Source organism: Podarcis tiliguerta, assembly GCF_965153285.1.
Source record: "Podarcis tiliguerta genome assembly, chromosome: 10".
Classification (NCBI taxonomy): Eukaryota; Metazoa; Chordata; class Lepidosauria; order Squamata; family Lacertidae; genus Podarcis; species Podarcis tiliguerta.
The window spans coordinates 47,451,769-47,470,693 of record NC_139543.1 but is presented as its reverse complement, the minus strand read 5'-3'; the positions used below and the strand labels follow the sequence as shown (position 1 = coordinate 47,470,693).

The 18,925-nt window shown below is 45.2% G+C and overlaps 1 protein-coding gene and 1 long non-coding RNA gene across 24 annotated transcripts in view; one reads left to right on the top strand and one right to left on the bottom strand.

Moving 5' to 3' along the window:
* Positions 1 to 16,027, bottom strand: part of RBFOX2 (RNA binding fox-1 homolog 2) — a 170,941-nt gene extending 154,914 nt beyond the window's left edge. For 12 of the 23 annotated variants that reach the window (XR_014502380.1, XR_014502381.1, XR_014502382.1 and 9 more), the window contains exon 1: positions 15,355 to 16,022. Coding sequence is in view for 18 of the 23 variants with exons in the window: in XM_083400785.1 (XP_083256911.1) it covers positions 15,355 to 15,525 (171 nt within the window). In the remaining 5 variants the exon portion in view is untranslated. Of the gene's footprint in view, positions 1 to 15,354 lie in introns of all 23 variants that reach the window. The other 11 variants (XM_083400794.1, XM_083400784.1, XM_083400782.1 and 8 more) reach the window with 8 other exon arrangements.
* Positions 16,028 to 16,779: 752 nt separating this feature from the next.
* On the top strand, positions 16,780 to 18,091 carry LOC310658642. The gene is made up of 2 exons (XR_014502398.1): positions 16,780 to 16,910; positions 18,056 to 18,091. It is a non-coding gene; the product is annotated as an uncharacterized lncRNA (long non-coding RNA).
* Positions 18,092 to 18,925: the final 834 nt, after the last annotated feature.

The following is an 18,925-nucleotide window of genomic DNA, read 5'->3' as shown; positions in this document are numbered from 1 at the left end:
CACCCACCCCCTAACCACAACCACAGACACCAAATGATACGCCTGCCATCATAGTTACAGTCTCCGACTATCCCACATGATACTAAATAAAACCTAAGTGAGTCCTTGTTGGGTCAGCACTTCTGGGCATACTCCCCGATGGTAGTAATTACTCTATGTATCTGCAAATGCCTCCTAAAATTAGCAAACCCCTAAAAAAGCCTTTGCATCTCTGACTTCAGGAAGAGTTTCAGCTGAGTTCAGATCTCAGGACCTGAAAAGCCTCTAGGGAAAGATGTATTTGTTGATTTTACAGAGGGACATTACTTAAGGGCACTTATTTAGTCCACTTCTGTTGTAACACAGAAAGGAACCTGAGCATATACTGAAAAGAAAGCAAGTGGGTCCCATCCCAACTGCTCTTTTTCTGCTTTTTATAGCACAGCACTAAATAGACATGCACCATAGGAAAAACCTGACACAACCATAATGGGGAAAGGGGGAGGGCAAATCCACTAGGCTTTTAATTACCATCCCCAGAAGATACTTCTCAGATACGTCTTGCGCAATACATTAATTGCACTGAGAGGGAAAATATCAACAAACAACCAGAATGTGCTCAAACGATTGGAATGGTACATGTTCTATTATGTACATGACACCCAAGTAAAAATATTTTTTATTAAAAAAAATGTGCTCCCCCATCAGGCTAGATATGAAAATAGTTTCTAACAACCAGATTACATAAATAGCAATATCAAAGCCGATATAAATCTTCCCCAATGAAGACACCAAAGTTGTAAATGCTATATGCACCACTGGAGATATCCTAATATTACAGCTATTAAAAACAATGAGTATGCTCAATTCTTAGGCCAATACACCATTCAAATGATCTAAGTATAGAGGCATTTGTCACAATCCCCCCCCCCCAAAAAAAAAACCCATTACACAAGAACCACATCTTAATGTGAGTGGTCCCTAAAGGTCTGGATAGATTTCAAAATGAGAACCATGAAATATAGGCAACTGTCAGGTAAGGGCCTGTGGAAACTTCTGATGCAGCTGCATATCAATATGTAGCTGCACAGATAGAAATTTAGAGTATAAAGGCCTATCCCTACATTTAAAATGAGAAAGGAGCTGTGTGGGGGACAGGTCCTCCACATACACACAGAAAAGTTTAGTTGTCTTGCTCTCAAATAACGTAACTTGAATCTAAAACACCAAGAGATACAAAAACTCAAATGTCTTCAACAGCAACTGTGCACTGCCTTGAATTTAGAAGCGAGTGTACTAAAAATAGAAAAGGAGAAGAAAATGTGTTAAATCTCAGAATGCAACAAAGTACAGTGGTACCTCGGGTTACAGACGCTTCAGGTTACAGACGCTTCAGGTTACAGGCTCCGCGAACCCAAAAATAGTACCTCAGGTTAAGAACTTTGCTTCAGGATGAGAACAGAAATCGTGCTCTGGCAACGCAGCAGCAGCAGGAGGCCCCATTAGCTAAAGTGGTGCTTCAGGTTAAGAACAGTTTCAGGTTTAAGAACAGACCTCCGGAACAAATTAAGTACTTAACCCGAGGTACCACTATAGTTCTAATCCTTGGGCAGTGGCATTGTCTCATGACAACTGAACTTCAGAGTCACTTCAATGCAACTATAAAATGGAGCTCTCAAAAAAACGCTCCAGCGAAGTGGAACTAGTTGCCTCTAATTGGCCCACTCACTTCATTACTGGATGCTCTTCTTGCCCCTTAGATGTAATCACTCAAAGGAGACCATTATGCATGCACATAAGGTGTAATAATCTAGTATCTGAATAAGCAAGACTTAAAGATTGCCAGAGTCATCACAAATACCTACTTATCAGCCCGTCACAAGTCAGGCGGGTCCTGATAACTTTTTTAATCAACTAGACAAAAGCACAAACACTTTGACAAACAGGAATGGACAAAAACAACAACACTACACTTATAATTTGTCCAGCTCTTAGCATTATTATTGCTGTCAGACTTATGCAACTCCACCATTATCAGCAGCTATACCAGTGATTATATTACGGCTGATAATTGTGGAGGAGATGCATGATTGTATGAAAGTCCTGAGCACAGCTTCAATTACTGGTGATGGGAGAAAGAGCAGTGAATGAAGTCTGAATTCAAACCCACAGATCACTCAGGCTGTTCTCTCAGGACAAAATGGAGATGTGAACAAGTACCGTATTTTTTGCTCTATAAGACTCACTTTTTCCCTCCTAAAAAGTAAGGGGAAATGTGTGTGCGTCTTATGGAGCGAATGCAGGCTGCGCAGCTATCCCAGAAGCCAGAACAGCAAGAGGGATCGCTGCTTTTGCTGCACAGCAATCCCTCTTGCTGTTCTGGCTTCTGGGATTCAGAATATTTTTTTTCTTGTTTTCATCCTCCAAAAACTAGGTGCGTCTTATGGTCTGGTGCGTCTTATAGAGCGAAAAATACGGTAATTTTTTTGAGAGAGAGAGACTTTGTGAGTACAGAACATCAGTGGCATAGCATGGATTGCCAGAGCCCGGGGCCATGCGGTGGGGGGAAGCAGGGACATTCAACTGCCTAATTGCATCCACATCACCCAAGAGCTCGCATCTGGTTCACATGGAGAAGCCGTTTTCAATGGAGCCCAGGAATGGAAGAGCGCAGCTGTATTAACGCAACACTAGTGTTGAAATTTTGTGCACCTAACAATTTTGCAACAAGGGCAACCACCTCTGTGGCTCCCCCCACACTACGCCACTGCAGAACTTAACAAAAGGCAGAAGACAAAACTTACAGAAGAATGATAGGAAAACAGGCAAGTTGCTGCATTCTGGCAAAATGCTCATAAGGAAATGGGCACTATCTTTTTTTAAAAAAAGAAAAACCATCATAGTAAAACCAAATAGTGGATGGTTCATTTTAAACTTGAAAGTTTGTGCATTAAAACAGTATCAGTTAAAGCTTTAGTTAATTCAGAATCATTGTTGAAGACAAACTAATCAGTGAGGCTATAAGTTATAGTCATATATATTTGGATTCTATGTTTTTTAGTCTCTCTTAGGTTCTTATTACTGTAATATGGAGTGAAAAAATATTAAAAGATAGTCTTTCCTTCAAACAGTGACTGACTTCCTTCAATATCTCAAAAGGCACAGATACTAGGGTTTCTGTAAGACGTAAACGTATTTACATTTTATCAGTTAAATAACAGACTGATCAACTAAGATTGCCTATTAATTAGGCTGCTTTACAACACATAACTTCTTTTGTCCCACAGGTAATTAAGTGTAGATTCCTTGTTCCCAATGTGGTATCATTTCTATTATAAGGCACTTGCCCAACAACACCTCATTCTGTTTGACCTCCTCTTCCTCAAGCTCTGTACCCTTCACTCTTCCTATTTTCTCAATACTTGCCAAAAAGCCCAAGTATTTTGACTTTTCACTACCAAGGAGCGGGTTTAGATTATGCAAACATGGTTAATTTATACAGTGTCTTATGCCTGCACATTTTAATACCCTTCGTACCAATTGAGTGTTTTCTCTCTCTATGGAGTATAAATTAAGGTTACCAGATATTTTTCAATGAATCGGGGGACACTTTTCAGCTTCAGTGGATTTTGTATGGGGACTGATGTGTAAATCCAAGGACTGTCCCCGGGGAACGGGGAGGTCTGGTAACCTTAGTATAAATGCAGCCCTGGTTTTATTGAGCCTCAGGATATCCAACTCATATATTGAAGAGAAAGCAGATATACAGTCTTCAGAAAACAGAAAATGAAAACATTTTTGTGAAAAAAACCAAATGGTTTGCTCAGCAAACATTTTATTCAAGCGCTGGAGATTTAATACTGAAAGCAGTGGTTATCACCATACACTTCACAGAGAGAATAAAAATGCATATAACATGCAGGTTGTTCTTCATGTTGCAATAAACACAGCATTGTGTAATAATAAAGATTTCAGGTCCATGCCACATACAGATTCATCATTTCATCCCTAATGTAAGGGATCTCCTCACTACAGAGGCAAAATATTCCATTTTTTCATTGTATCATCATCATGTGAAAGCTAAACTATACAGACAAGAGGCAAGCGAATTCAAAGAGGGCAGATCTATTCTGTAAAAAGGCATCATGTAACACTATGTCCCACTTCACTAGTCTTCCTGTAGTACAATCAAACATCAATTTGACAATTTGATTAGGCTACAGTGCACATATGGGGAAGAAACCAATCAGGTTCTTGCTCTCCAACATCTCTCAACCCCAGCCTAACTGCTGCCTATCGGCCACCTTTATTGTCCCTTCGAGCCCATTTTCCTTTCCCCCTCACTAGGCCTGGGTCCACAGACTCTAGGCAATGCATCTTCCATTATCTGAAAGGGGAAAAAAGCTAGGACACATCAGTCACCACTAAGTATGCCTTGAGGTATACTAGACAAAGTCTGCTGCGTTCAGGAACAGGGCCTCTGCGCTTGGTTTAAGACTAAAAGCCCATCACCTGGGGATTATACGCTGTGTAAGTTTGTTGATGTTTAAAGTATCACAATACTCTTAGTTATCAGGAGTCACGAGTAAAAGCAACACAACTGGGGGGGAATACAGGCAGTAGGCCCTGTAACTCTGTGCACAGGGTTGTAGTGTATCCTTAAGTTTAGGTGATTCTGATACCACTCATAATACTGGACATGGCAAGGCCCAAAATTATTTCCCTTCGTAACCAGTGCCATTTAACCAACAATTGTGCTTTGAATTGGGAGCAGTGCACAAACTATGAAAAGAACTCCAGTTTCTCATTTTCTTTTTAATCAAGAACAAGCCCTTCTTCACACAAGCAATTCTTTGAAAAGCTTTTGAGACTTATGAGGAAGTTAGAAAAGGAGGGCAGTTCAAGAGAGGGTGTTTATTTTGTTTGTTTTTTTTAAGCACTGAACTGATCAGTTCCCATGCGGCACAGCAGGTAGCAAGCCACAGCAGCAAGCTGTAGTAAGAAACCAAAAATGCAGCCAATGCTGTATTGTAAATGGAACCAAGTACAAACGGCAAATTCGTACATTCCAATATGAAGAGAAAATACAGGGAACCCACAAAACCTTTGCAGGCCTCTTATGCATGCTAGGTGCAGGATTAGTGCTTAGTGCATAGACTCTTGGAATGATGCGTTCAGTGGTGACTTCATTTCTGTGGAACCCTCTCCCCAGTGGATAAGTACTTGGCCACATCATTCTTTTCTTTCAGGGAACAGATGAAGACGTGCCTCCTGCAGCAGGCTTCTGGATGAGGGTATCAGTGACTTAAATAATTTAGGAAGAATTTGATGATCATGCTTGTTAGAAACTGTATCAATATAACTGTTTTCAACTTTTACATTTCATGGATATTGTTAAGCATGCATTTTATGTTGTTTATTATGCTGTAAAACGCCCTGTAGTCTTTGGATAAAGGGTAGTATACAATTGGCTGAATAAACAAACAAATACTGTACATTTTTAAATGAAACTGCTTCTCCAGAATGGGGTGGGGGGTGATGTAAGCACACATGCATATGTGTACAGTGGTACCTCGGGTTAAGAACTTAATTCGTTCTGGAGGTCCGTTCTTAACCTGAAACTGTTCTTAACCTGAGGTACCACTTTAGCTAATGGGGCCTCCCACTGCCGCTGCGCCGCCACCACACAATTTCTGTTGTCATCCTGAAGCAAAGTTCTTAACCTGAGGTACTATTTTTGGGTTAGCGGAGTCTGTAACCTGAAGTGTCTATAACCTGAAGCGTCTGTAACCTGAAGCGTCTGTAACCCGAGGTCCCACTGTATTTCAGCACAACAGGCCCCCAGAGTGCTGAGAATATTATAAGATGGCAACAATCCTGAAGACTGCACAGTCCTTCTGTGGCTCCCTGTCTCTGGTTGGTTTGGCATGCAAGAACACTGCTCTGCCCACAACAATTTGTACATGTGCACCAAAATCATTTTGCAAACTGTGGTGCTTTATCCATGAATGCATACCAATCAATCTACCTGCACCTATGTGCATATACAGAGTTAGTGAAGTGACAATGCAAAACTAGATTATGCATGGATAGAATACCAGAGCAGCGCTTCCACTATCCCTTGGGAAGAAAACAGCATTAGGATTACCATGTGGATGACTCTCTCTGACTTCACCCAAACCTCCTCAGCGTAATCTGCCATTTAACACAGCTTGAAAGAAACCACTTTCAATGGTCAGTCAATATGCTGCAGCTATTTCTTTCCCTCTTCATCCCTGGCTGCAAGAAATAAGTCCTGGATTCATATAGCAGCCATGATCCGATTTGCTCCAATCCCAGCTCAAGCAGCTTTATACCACCCCACTAACAAGATCAGTACTGGCCAAACAGGGTTTATCCAGGCTGATCAGAGATGGATTAGATAACGAAACCCTAACTGCCTAAAGCTGTCTGCCGCTGCAACGGATAAAGAATGAAACATATGAGATATATTGTACACTGCCTCTAAATTAGCCTCTTGCACCTAATTGTTGCTTTCAGAATTCTGTTGTGACCCAAAAATTAAAGTATATCGTGTACTGCATAAACAACATTTGTATAGCAAAATTGTTGTTGTTGTTTATCAGCCACCAAAATGTTGTGGTACTAGTCGAACAGAGGATAATAGGAATGACAACCCACTGTAACCTTTGTGATAAATATAGACAAAGTCAGAAACCTATCACAGCATCTGTAGAGCATATGCATTCTTATTAACTACTGGTTTATATTTTTAAAATGCATCCCAAAAACGTTTGTCCACAAAATAAGATCTTCAAGACAGCTAACCATCATAACAATTAAACACACTGTACAAATAACATCAAAAAATATCCGCAACAAAACCCCTTAATGGAAAACAAAATGCAGAGCAACCACTCAAGAAAACGTCCTTTTGAGTAGCAGAGAAATACAGGGGTTGAAGCTAAATTTCATGGGGCAAAGTCATCCAGAATACATTAGCAAGAATCTCTACCACCACTTCACTTCTGTTGAGCCAGGACAGAAAGTAGGGCCTCCCCTGAGGACTGAAACATGTGGATGTGTACATATGGAAGACAGCATATTTTAGATACTGCAGTCCCCATGATACCGAGGGGTTTGAAGACTAGCATGATCACTTTGGATTAGATGCAAAAAATATATTGAGGGATCCCGTGAAGATTGCAGAATATGGGTGTTATGTGATCATAAACTCTGGCTCCTATGAGAAGCCAAACTACATTCCACATCAATTGAAGTTTCTGGATTCTTTTGGAAAGCATCCTTATAAATGATGTTACAGTAATCCAATCTTGATGTTATCAAGGTATTTATGGCTATGGTGAGGTCTGTATTCCCCAGGAAAGTGAGTTGTAATAGATGGAGTTCCACATTTTAGGAGGAAACTGCAGTTGGTACCGCACAATGAATGGGTTCTTTCTTACACACAATTATTTTTTGAAAGTATTTGTACCATTATTGTTGCTCCATCTCTATGAACATAACATTACCAATGTCATAACTACTATGGCACATTAGTGAAGAGTTCGATTCTCCTTCTTTATTCCCATTCGCATACAACTGACTATAGCAGGTGATGGGGGAACAGTGGCTCCACTTGATTGTCCATGTATGCCTTTTACCCTCACAAAGCAACTCATGTGGAGAAGAAATCAAGAGACAGAGAATCCGAACATAAAGAACTGAAAAGTATGCCCTTAAGAATAAACTGGAGAAATATGTCTGGACTAACACATAAGGTATTATTCTTAAGACGAGCCGGAATGATGAGATAATACACAGCGCTTTCAAACCCATAAAATTTCTAAGACTCCTGAGCAGCAGGGCATGCCTTATAGCAACAGTAGCCGATGTGGTGCCCTCCAGATGTTGTTGGACTACAATTCCCATCATCCCTAACCAATGACCATGCTGGCAATAGCAACTGAGTTAAAACTCCAGCAACTTTTGGAACAAACCACGTTGGCTACCCCGACTTACAGAATACTATTTCCAGCATGATACATCTCATAAACATGCCACTACATATGTTGGACATGCTTCTGGTTTCCTGAAAAGTAAGTTTTCATATGTTCAGTATTAAAAACTGTAAATCAAAACAAAAGTCATTTTTCCCTATGGATGCTAAAATGTGTATTTTGTAATATTAAGACTCCTAAAATGTGATTAGGTAGGTCACAATCATGGACATATTTGCATACCTGTAAATATTATTTTTTTCCAGTATTGCAAGAAAACCTGGGCTACTGCGACATTTAAGGCCCAAGGGATATTGGATGGGAGGCAAAGGAAAAGTTACATTAAAATAGTTGCCATAGGATATTACCGGTAGTTCCAATTTGAGAAATTTCAAATTCATTGCAAACTTGAGTCTCTTGCTACAATTTTCTTACAGTTTGCTAGAACTGTTCATGTTTTGCTTGCATGAAACACATTGACACAACATGATGCTAAAGTCTCATTTGCACATGAAGTGTGCAAGGATTCTGTGTTAATTAAGCATTCTGTGTCTTATACAGTCGTACCTTGGAAGTCGAACAGCCTAATTCTCAAACGTTTTGGCTCCCAAGCTCCAGTTTGGTTCCAGTTTTCGAACGTTTCGGAAGTCGAACGGACTTCCGGAACAGATTCCACAATTATGTGGCTAATTGCATATCAGGAGGTAACAGAGAATCACACAAAATGGGACGAATTCCAGAAGCTAAATGGAACATTAGTGTGCCTCAGCAAGAGAATGAACATCCACTTGGGGCCACAACCAGAGTCATAGAGGCAATCAAGAGCTGTAGCAGAAAACATCAAATTGCAATGAATAAATCACAGAGTTTTCAAAGAGTGGGAACACAGTCAGTGCCAGCAACAGAAAGGAGCATCAAGCACACAGTTACCGTATTTTTCGCCCTATAGGACGCACTTTTTCCCCTCCAAAAATGAAGGGGAAATCTGGGTGCGTCCTATGGGGCGAATGCAGGCTTTTGCTGAAGCGTGGAGAGCGAGAGGGGTCGGTGCGCACCGACCCCTCTCGCTCTCCAGGCTTCAGGAAGACATCCGCAGCCTAGGCTATCCGCAGTCTAGGCTGCGGATAGCAGCCTGCTTCCCGGAGCGTCGGGCGCCCTGAAAGCAGAGCGCCCGGCGCTTCGGGAACACGTCCGCACCCTAGGCAGCCCTGCGGGAGGTCCCCGCAGGGCTCTCCACGCTGCAGATAGCAGCCTGCCGCCCAGCGGGTGGGGCGCCCTGAAGCAGAGCGCCCCTCGCGCCGGGCAGACACCCGCAGCGTGGGGAGCCCTCCAGGAGTTCCCTGCAGCGCTCCCCACGCTGCCGATAGCAGCCTGCTGCCTGGCGCGAGGGGCGCTCTGCTTCAGGGCGCCCTTCACGCCAGGCAGACACCAGCAGCGTGGGGAGCCCTCCAGGAGTTCCCTGCAGCACTCCCCACGCTGCCGATAGCAGCCTGCTGCCTGGCGCGAGGGGCGCTCTGCTTCAGGGCGCCCCTCACGCCAGGCAGACACCCGCAGCGTGGGGAGCCCTCCAGGAGTTCCCTGCAGCGCTCCCCACGCTGCCGATAGCAGCCTGCTGCCTGGCGCGAGGGGCGCTCTGCTTCAGGGCGCCCCTCACGCCAGGCAGACACCAGCAGCGTGGGGAGCCCTCCAGGAGTTCCCTGCAGCACTCCCCACGCTGCCGATAGCAGCCTGCTGCCTGGCGCGAGGGGCGCTCTGCTTCAGGGCGCCCCTCACGCCAGGCAGACACCCGCAGCGTGGGGAGCCCTCCAGGAGTTCCCTGCAGCGCTCCCCACGCTGCGGATAGCAGCCTGCTGCCTGGCGCGAGGGGGGCTCTGCTTCAGGGCGCCCCTCACGCCAGGCAGACACCAGCAGCGTGGGGAGCCCTCCAGGAGTTCCCTGCAGCGCTCCCCACGCTGCCGATAGCAGCCTGCTGCCTGGCGCGAGGGGCGCTCTGCTTCAGGGCGCCCCTCACGCCAGGCAGACACCAGCAGCGTGGGGAGCCCTCCAGGAGTTCCCTGCAGCGCTCCCCACGCTGCCGATAGCAGCCTGCTGCCTGGCGCGAGGGGCGCTCTGCTTCAGGGCGCCCCTCACGCCAGGCAGACACCCGCACCGTCGGGAGCCCTCCAGGAGTTCCCTGCAGCGCTCCCCACGCTGCGGATAGCAGCCTGCTGCCTGGCGCGAGGGGCGCTCTGCTTCAGGGCGCCCCTCACGCCAGGCAGACATTGGCCAGCCCCACAAGCTCGGGGGACAGCGGGGAGGCGCAGCGCCGCCACCCCGCTGTTCCTCGACCTGGTTCGGTTTCCCGGACCTGCTTTTGGGGGGGAAATAAAGGAAAATTTTTTTTCCTTTATTTCCCCCCAAAAAAACTAGGTGCGTCCTATGGGACGGAGCGTCCTATGGGACGAAAAATACGGTACTTGTCCAAGCAGCACTCAGCAAAGTAATACATTTCTGTAAAGAATAGTTTCAGTTTAGAGTATTTTCCTAACTTGGCAGATCAGAAGGAAGTGTACACAGCAATTCCCTTTTTAAAACAATTTACCTCATGGTCTCTAAATAGTTTAAGCAAAACATGTGGCCAGAGAAGCAAATGCAATTCTTTTTTTAAATAAAGGTTTAAAAAGCTTCTAGAAACAAAGGGCACCAGCAAGAGATAAAACGCTTTCTACCCTCCTCCAGATGCAATTTTCAAGTTTTCCCCTCTTAATTTACTAGATGCACCTCTATACAAACATTTTCATAATACAACTGCAAGTACAAGCTAAGTATCCCCAACAATTAGAATCACCCATACCCAAAAAGTAACCGAAAGATGTGCTTGTTTCTTCCATCTATGTATATTCAAGCATAAAGCTATCAATGGCTCATTAAGTCACTACGGTTATATACTATACTGGTCTAAATACAGGCCATACTTTTCCCGAAATCTGGTTTATATAAACCTGAATGCACCCTACAATTGCAGTCTCATAAGTAGAAAAGCCAGGAATTAATATGAGACCTTGAGAACTACACGGAACTTCAGCTCTTTTGCAAAGGATCATCCACCCTTCTCAAGAGGTAGTAGCCCTGGCTGCCTGGTTAGTTATTCATTGTGAGACAAGTCTAGAGGCTGCATGTGTTCTTTCAGATTTTAAAGAGTACCATGTGGTGCTGGCAGAGAATTTAAGTGTGTGTGTGTGTGTGTGTGTGTGTGTATCTCTTTCCAAGAGATCTTGTTTTAGGGGGCGTGGCCTATATTCAGGGACAATTTATTTTTGGTATTCCCTCCAGAATCAGAGGCCTCTGAATATTAGTTGCTGGAAAGCGCAAACATAGAATCATAGAGTTGGAAGAGACCACAAGGGCCATCGAGTCCAACCCCCTGCCAAGCAGGAAACACCATCAGAGCACTCCTGACATATGGTTGTCAAGCCTCTGCTTAAAGACCTCCAAAGAAGGAGACTCCACCACACTCCTTGGCAGCAAATTCCACTGTCGAACAGCTCTTACTGTCAGGAAGTTCTTCCTAATGTTTAGGTGGAATCTTCTTTCTTGTAGTTTGGATCCATTGCTCCGTGTCCGCTTCTCTGGAGCAGCAGAAAACAACCTTTCTCCCTCCTCTATATGATCCTATTACACTTAGGGAAGATGCTATTACACTTAGTTCCCGTTTGTGGGCTTCCCAAAGACATTTGATTGGTCACTATTAGAACAGGATACTGGAATAGATGGGCATTTGGTCTGATCCAAGCGGTTGCTACTGCATAATGTAATCCAACACACAGTACACTAAGAACTCCTCTCAGCAGCATGAAGAAAAGAGATATCACAAATTATAAGTCAGTATTTGGATGAAGTGTTCTCTTAATTTATTAGACTGTCAATCTATATCACTTTATACTATGTCTGTTATTAAGAGTTTAGCGTGAACCAAGAGTTTTTGGATTTGCTCATTGGGTGGTCTTCTCCCAGGCACTCTCTTTCAAAGTCAGTCTGGGATTTGGAATATAATCTGGCTCAGAGACTACTTGCTAGGCTAGAATGCAAGTTCTTTTTGCATACTAAATGATTACCTATTAATACATGCTCGATATTCCTCATTCTCTCAATAACCAGCCGTAATTTTCCTATACATTAAAAAAGCCAAACATCGGTTTGTTTCCCATCATCAGTGAAGGGAGTTTGCATCTGCTTGCTTTCCCCAGGAACAAGTGAGGGGAGGCAACTGATTAGGAGACCACAACTAAGTTTCATTGCTAGGAAGTGAATCCTTCACTAAAGAGGTACACTCTTTCCCTGCAATGTTACAGGTGCTGTCTAGGTAGCTATGATGAGAAACAACTGCACTTTTTCATATGCAGATTAGCTTAGTAAGGATGGAGGAGTCTATCCTCACCTGCAGATTTAAATAGCAGACTGCAACCATTCTGAGCTAGCAAATCTGATTCTGAGGAAGGGCAACAGGATGGCCCCAAGTTCTACCAGAAAGTAAGTCCTCTGGCCCACCACCCGACACACAGCATGATTTCTGGCAGGTACAGTGGTACCTCAGGTTAAGTACTTAATTCGTTCCGGAGGTCCGTTCTTAACCTGAAACAGTTCTTAACCTGAAGCACTACTTTAGCTAATGCTGCCACGCCACCGGAGCACGATTTCTGTTCTCATCCTGAAGCAAAGTGCTTAACCTGAAGCACTATTTCTGGGTTAACAGAGTCTGTAACCTGAAGCATATGTAACCTGAAGTGTATGTAACCTGAGGTACCACTGCAGTTCTTGTGCTGGCCTTTGTGCAAACAACAGCTAGAGAATTTCAGGAGAAAGAGACAAAGAGGGACACCTTGCCACTCATTTCCCCAGAAATAAAATAGCTGAGATAGGCACAAATTAAGCTAGCATGTCCTCCTGTTGCCTAGATTATATTTTATCAATAGAAAACAAACACCTCATTTTAAAGTTAATAGTGCAATCCTAACTCCCAGATATAATAGCTGAGACAGGTTAGCTGGAGCTGGAAATAGGCTGCCATCAATGACATAGTCCAGGGTACCTACTCATACTTGTTAAGGGAAAGCCCTGCTAGCAGAAGTTAAATCAGCAGAAGTTACACCAGTGTAGAGGGCAGAAAAGGATTGCATTAAGGGGGAGAAGTGGGATAACCAAAGTTATGCTGCATGCTAACTCCATTCACTGATTCACAGAGCTCTACGAAACTCAGCAGCCGAAAATGTGGGTGTAATTAAATTCAGTGCACAGGAATCAATGGAAAGGCAGAAAATGAAAGTCTACACTGCACACGCACCCTCCCCCCCAAAAAAACACCCCTTACTACACACACCCTGGCCGAAAGCAGTTAAGATGCAAAGTAATTTACCCCCTGACAAATCTGCCTGGTTAGGATGACTCTGTAAGTCTATATTAGACCACTGTAATCAATGCTGAGCACTGGAGTACCCAATGAGTCTCATGGCTCAAATAGACAAAGGCCCAATGTGTCCCGTGGCTCAAATCAGGTACATTGGCGAAAGAAATGAAATGTGAATGAATCTGGGGATTTAAACAGGAAGTTCTTTGTGTCCATTGAATTATAAAGATATTCTTTGCTTTCTAATAAATGAAAGAGTCCAAATCCTTAAACAAATCCTTAAACAAATTGAGGGAGGGAAAACTGGTACAAGTATGCATTTGTAAAATGACATTTTAATAACTTTATACAAAATGTATTTGTACATTATATAGTTCACATTAGTTATATCAAGGACGTCTGTGCGATATAGTACTATTCCTTCACCACCAGCTTGTTAATCTTATGTATCTGATTTCTCCTGTGTCACTTTAACTGTTCTCCATCTACAACAGACATCAGTGCCTGCAATTCACAACCATTCATACTTTGGTAGCACCCCACTGCTAGTAATGCAAAAAAAGAACTCTACCAGCACACAACATTCATTTCTTCTCCCATGGACAGTCATGGAGAAACTCTGGTTGGTTGCAAGCATAAAACTGCCAGACTAGACTCTGAAATAAGGCTGCATATAAGCCTAAAAGATGCCCTTTTCTTTAAGGACCACATTTTGTTCTACAGCAGTACAACTCCACAGATTAGAACAAAAGTCCCCCATCTCAGAGCATCATAGCTCAATACAACTGTAAATGACTATTACCAAAGTAATAGACATTCTCTTATTTTTGAGGTTTCAGACTGGCATCTCTAGTAGATTACCACAAAACTCAAGGTAATTGTTTCCTCCTCTATCACTGGATGGATGAATGAATGTCCCTGAAGTGAATACTTAAGAAGCAGTGGAGTAACTTCATCTGCAGTCTGTATGTCACATCCAGGTTAGGGTGGCTATTCTTGGGGCAAGCTTGATCATATCTAAGTTGCATTTACACTTCAGCTGAGCGCTATACTAGTTTATCTGGGTGAGTGACAAGTGTGAGTGAAAGCTGTACAACATCTTGATGAACAAATGATTTTTTATGAAGAGCTTAAAACCTGAGTACCATGCAGCTATCTTTGACAGCCCCAGAGTTAAAATAAAGTCCATACAGTGCAATCCTAGGCATGTGCATTTACTCCCAGGCAAACCTGAATTGGATTGCAACCTCAGACACAAGCAAAATATCCAGAGCCACTTCATAAAACTCTACAGTTCTTCCACAAAGCAACGAGAGGCCTAATAAACTTTCTTGTGGAACAGATCCAAATGAAAAGCTATTTGCCTCGAACTGCCGATATGGGTGAGATCCAAAACAAAAAAACTTCGTCTCTTTCTAGGCCCTCCTCTCACTTTTTAAAACCGAAGACCAGCAATGCATGCTCGTTTGCAAGTGTCAACCGTGACGGTCTACACGTAGGTTGACAAGCCGTTCCCTTACAAAAAGGCTTGATGGTGATGATGTTGTTGTTGATGATGATGATGTTGCTGCTGTTACACTTGAGGCCACCACAATATGCTTCCCCCAGCTGCCCTCCCAGACCAACCACGGAGCTGCAGGATACCCTGCCCACACCCCTGCTGGGCCCTCCACGTTTGCGAAAGCCCCTAGCTTTCCTCCCCACCCTCCCACCTACCCCGCTATGCCTAGGATCCTAACACCGGCCCGACGGGGGGGGGGGTCAACGGGGCCAGCATCCTCCCAAAGCGGCGCTCTTCCCCCAGACTCCTGTGGAGGCGAGGGACAGGATACCCTCCAGCCTCACGCGCAGAGACCCGTGCGCGCGCGCACAAACGCACCCGCGCCCGGGCGAGCGCGCCCCTCAAGGCCACAAGGGGGGGGGGGTAAGGCGGCCGTCTAGGGTGGCGCCACCGCCTCCTCCTCCTCCTTCCCCGCCGCCTTCCCTGCTAACCTGCATGCCTCCTCCGTCCGCCTCCGCCTCGGTCCGCAGCCTCTTACTGAGGCCGCTGTCGGCTCCGTCGCCTCCGGGCATGGGCTGCTCCAGTTCGGGTTCCCGCTTGATCCCTCGCGGGGCTGGGACGCCGGGCACGAGCTGCTGGTGCTGGGCGCCGCCGTCCGCCATCCGAGCCGGACCCCCGGCCGCCCAAGCGGGAAGCGCAGCCGTCCTCGCCCCCTCGAAAGAGCCCGGCAGCAGCAGCTGGAGCTGGAGCGGCGCTGCTGAAGGCCCAGCCAGCCCGGTCCGGCCAGGACCAGCGGGAGACGAGGAGTAGGTGAAGGGGGCGCGCGGGACCGGCGCCTCTCCGGAGCCCGCGAGCGGGAGACCGAGGCTGTGCCCAAAGAGCGCGGCGGCGGCGCCGACTCGGGCCCGCCGGGCAGCGCCGAAAAGAACCGAGCAAAGGGAAGGCGAGAGAGAAGGCGCACCGACGCGCGAAGCGGTGCTGGCGGCAGGCGCAGCAGCAAGAGCCGTCTCCGCCGGAGACGTAGAGTGGGGAGAGAGGAGAAAGGAGAGGCCGAAGCCCCTCGGTAATTTTCGGAAACGCCGTATGGGAGCGAGGACGCGACTCGGAGCGACCCCCTCCCCTTTCCTCCTCTCTCCCCCGCTCGGCAATCTTCGGGAATGGGATGAGGTGGGCGGGGCCACGGCTCTAAGAAAGGGCGGGGCCTGGGAGAGGTCCTGGAGGGCTCGGACGTTTGAAGGCCTCTTGGCTGGGCGGGAGAAGGGAGGGCTTTGCCTGAGGGAGTCGGTTTTCCCTCAGACGCGGACGGAAGGGAGGAAAAGGGCCCCCCAGTAATAAACGCCAGGCGACGCTCGGCTTTCGGGTCGCCCCCAGGTACTGAAGTGCCCGAGCTCGTTTCCTCTGCTCACGGAAACAACCGTTTGTGGATTTATTCCCAGCTGCTTGACAAGGAGCCCCGCGCTAGGAAATTGTGTTAAACGAGCTGCCTCGTTTAGAAAGGCGGCCTTCCTTCTTTCCAGGCCCGCTGCTGCTGCCGCCGCCCCTGTTGAGGTTGGCGGCGGGGCTCTGTTTGAAAGAGAGGCTCTGTGTTTATTTCATCAGGGCTGAGGCCCGAGAGACGAAATAAATTACGCGCGACCCCAATGTAACGAAACCATAAAGCGAACCCGTCAGGATAAACACAAACAAACAGCGACTGAAAGGCAAAGCAAACCGTCGCCCACTAAAAAAAAGAAAGCACTTAAAACGCCTGTGAAAATAAGTCAGCTTTAACATGGCGCTTAAATATCAGCTGTGGTTGTTCCACAAAATATCAGCTCCTGTGGTTGTTCCACAAATTGGGTACCATCATGGAGAAAACACTCCTGCAGCACCATGGAGTAACTGGGGTGTGGATACAGGGGTGAGGAGCCCCTCTATCCAGCCCTTGGTAAGGCTCTTCAGGCCACGTTGCTCACTGACTCTTGCTTTGTGCCATCCTTGTTCGTTTTGCCTAGCTGAAATTGACCCTTGCACTAGTGTGCGCCAAAACTTGGCCCAGTGTACAAAGGTAAGATTTACTTTAATTGCTCCAGTCGCTTCTGTCTCTGGCCCTGCCAAACGCTGGGATATGCCCCTACTCCTGGTTCAGGGGTGATGGGAATTGTAGTCCAAAAACAGTTGGGAGACCCAAGTTTGGAAATTCCTGCCCTAGGGAATGTGGCCCTTAGACTGAAAAACTCCCCCCACCCTGCAGTGAAGCTGCCTCCACAGATACTAACGCACAGGCAAGCTGATATAGGAAAAGATGCTCCTTTGAGTATTTATTTAGTTATAACAGTAGGTGCTTCCACATATTTTCTAAAAGGAGGCAGGGTTCCACTGCTGAAGTTTGCTGGCTTGGGAGTCATTAATCCTAAACCCAGATTTGTACAGACTAAGGCTGCAGTGCTTCCTAAACACTCTTAAACAAGGAGCTCAGTGGGATTTACTTACAAGCAGACATGATTGGGGTTGCACTTTGCATATGCCCAAAGACACTCCCACTACTATTTATTTACAACTCCCCCCGCCCTTGTTTGCATTCCAACATTGGGAGGTAAGCCCAGGGGAAGACAATTCCACATGCACATAAAGAGCAAAAAGGAAGTGTGCACCATGTTCAAAAATGGAGATCTGCTTGTGGTGAACCATGGTTGATAGAGGCCCTTGGGGAAATATTTGCCATTAGTTTCCCATTCTGGCATTATTGTAATAGCAGCACAGAGTGGATGATGGATGGCAAGCAGCAGGCTTCTCATTCCAGGACTGCCTGTAGCCCTTTTCCTAAACAGCTTAGCTGTGCTGCCTCTCTAGCCATGCTGTCATATGCTGTGAAAGCTGAGCCTACTTCTCTCACCTTTGTCTCTTCTTACCTTCTCTCATTGCTTCTGCCTTTGTCCCGCTTCTCCTTCGCATCAGATTCCTGGACAGAGCTGACAAACTCTGCTTGCTCTTGAGATTTCTCGGTTGCCCTCACCTTGTCCAGATCTTGTCTCTGGGTTCATGTCCCTGGATGCTCACGAACTATGGGCACAAGTTGCATGTGACTTGGATCTTATGCAACAACAGAATAACACCTGTGCAATAATTGCAGTAAAAGCATCTTCGAGGGGGGGGGAGCAAGTTTGACTCATGCTGCTTTTAAGTCTATGCCATTTGTCTTATCATTAATAGGTGAAAGTATAATCCTTACAGACAGATGCAACCTTGAAGAAAAACATGCCACATTACTTTTGCTGGATCTTTTTTTTTTAAAAAAGGAAACATTTTGGTATCTTTAAAATGCAGAAATTCAATAACATCTGTGCCAGGTACAGTTACAAAAGCACAATTCAGTCACTGTTGTAAGTTCTCCATTTTCCTGTCCCAAAGGTGTAATGGCAAATATAGTAACTGTCAAACAGCCTCCTTAACCTGGTGATTCCAGATGATTAATTTGTACTAAACAAGAAAATGGTCTGTTTTCAAATGGCTTAATTTTCCCCCAGTATCTTTTGTTTTTGTTTTTTTGTTAAAGTTCAGATTTTATGCGGAGTTTGATGAGCAACCACAATGACATTTGTCTACTTCCTGAGTGGTTAGAGTCAGTTTGCAACCCCATGAGGTGCATGAGTAATACAACTTGCCATATACAGCTTTGCTTGAAATTACATATCTTTGGCAATCACATTTAGCTTTGGCAGAATTTTTCTGTGTTCCTCATTATGCCATCAGGCTTTGATGCCTGTACTCCCTGAGGCAGGAAATGTGTTGGCTGTGACCTTTTTCATTCAAACTGCCCATTCCACATATTTAATTATCAGGACTAGTTTTGCTGTGAAATATTAGGCAGACCGTTTGTCTTACAATGTGAATTTTTGAAGGTGTGAGCACTCAGAAGTGGCACCCAATTTACAGAGACTTTGGCTAGAGCACTTCAAAGTAAAAAACTAGACTGGTTTTTCAAGAAAAAAAAATTAATTTTTTTTTTATAAACTAAATACCACTTGATTGTAGAAAAAGACTAAAAGCTGTTTATTTAAATCAAAGTTGATATTTTTTTCT